Raw genomic sequence first — 765 nt, 5'->3', positions numbered from 1 at the left:
GCTTTATAGCTTTCAAATCACTTGATACATCAGAAAACAAAATAGGACTTTCAGGATCTGTCACATCATATGCGTTCATCGCAAATCCATAAACAGACCATGTTGGATGCTCATTGGTTAAACAGAAGAGTGGTGTTTCCAACTATGAAATAAATTTATTTATTTGATGTCAACAACCAAGTGTTAAATACAATTTTACAAATACTTACACTTCCAGATTGTACGCCACTAATATCAAATTCAAGTGGAGCAACAAATGGATATATATCCTAGAGGTAAATATGAAATAGGGCAAATAAATTTGGATTCTTTCATCATCTTACCAATGATGGGTCCAGGCCAAAAGTTTCACCTACTTCTGCATCAATTTCTTTCACTTTTGCACACAAGTATGAACTCAAGCCTTGCGCAAGTTCTTGACAATCACTTTCATATAACATTTGCACATGACGCAATGTCATTAAACCTCCTTTTGTTACAACTCCCAGTATGCATACGTGCTCATCTGGTAATGGAGCCTCTGCTATGCACATAGGTTTAACTGAATCACTGTACACGATAGGTTGTGGAGTTTTCAAAATTCCAACTGGATGTTGCTCAAATGGAAAATTTAAAATACGTTGCGCCCTGAATTGTTGTGCACTTGATTGAAGATCTCCATGAGGATCAGGAGAACCAACACTGACAACATAACCTTCCTGTGGACTGAAATATCAATACATAGTTACGTTTAGTAATAAGTGGATGAATATTATAAAAAGCCAA

At 35.9% G+C, this 765-nt stretch overlaps 1 protein-coding gene across 1 annotated transcript; it reads right to left on the bottom strand.

Annotated features, from left to right (window-relative positions):
* On the bottom strand, positions 1–533 carry Tsp_14821 (conserved hypothetical protein; the record flags this gene model as incomplete). Its single annotated transcript, XM_003367204.1, has 3 exons — positions 324–533; positions 210–269; positions 1–142 (listed from the first exon to the last, which is right to left on the bottom strand). Coding segments are annotated over exons 1-3 (412 nt in total), but the record flags the coding sequence as incomplete, so codon positions are not given.
* Positions 534–765: the final 232 nt, after the last annotated feature.

This window comes from Trichinella spiralis (assembly GCF_000181795.1).
Source record: "Trichinella spiralis strain ISS 195 chromosome Unknown Scfld4662, whole genome shotgun sequence".
Lineage (NCBI taxonomy): Eukaryota > Metazoa > Nematoda > Enoplea > Trichinellida > Trichinellidae > Trichinella > Trichinella spiralis.
Note: the sequence above shows the minus strand (reverse complement) of the source record. Positions and strands in the feature narration are given on the sequence as shown.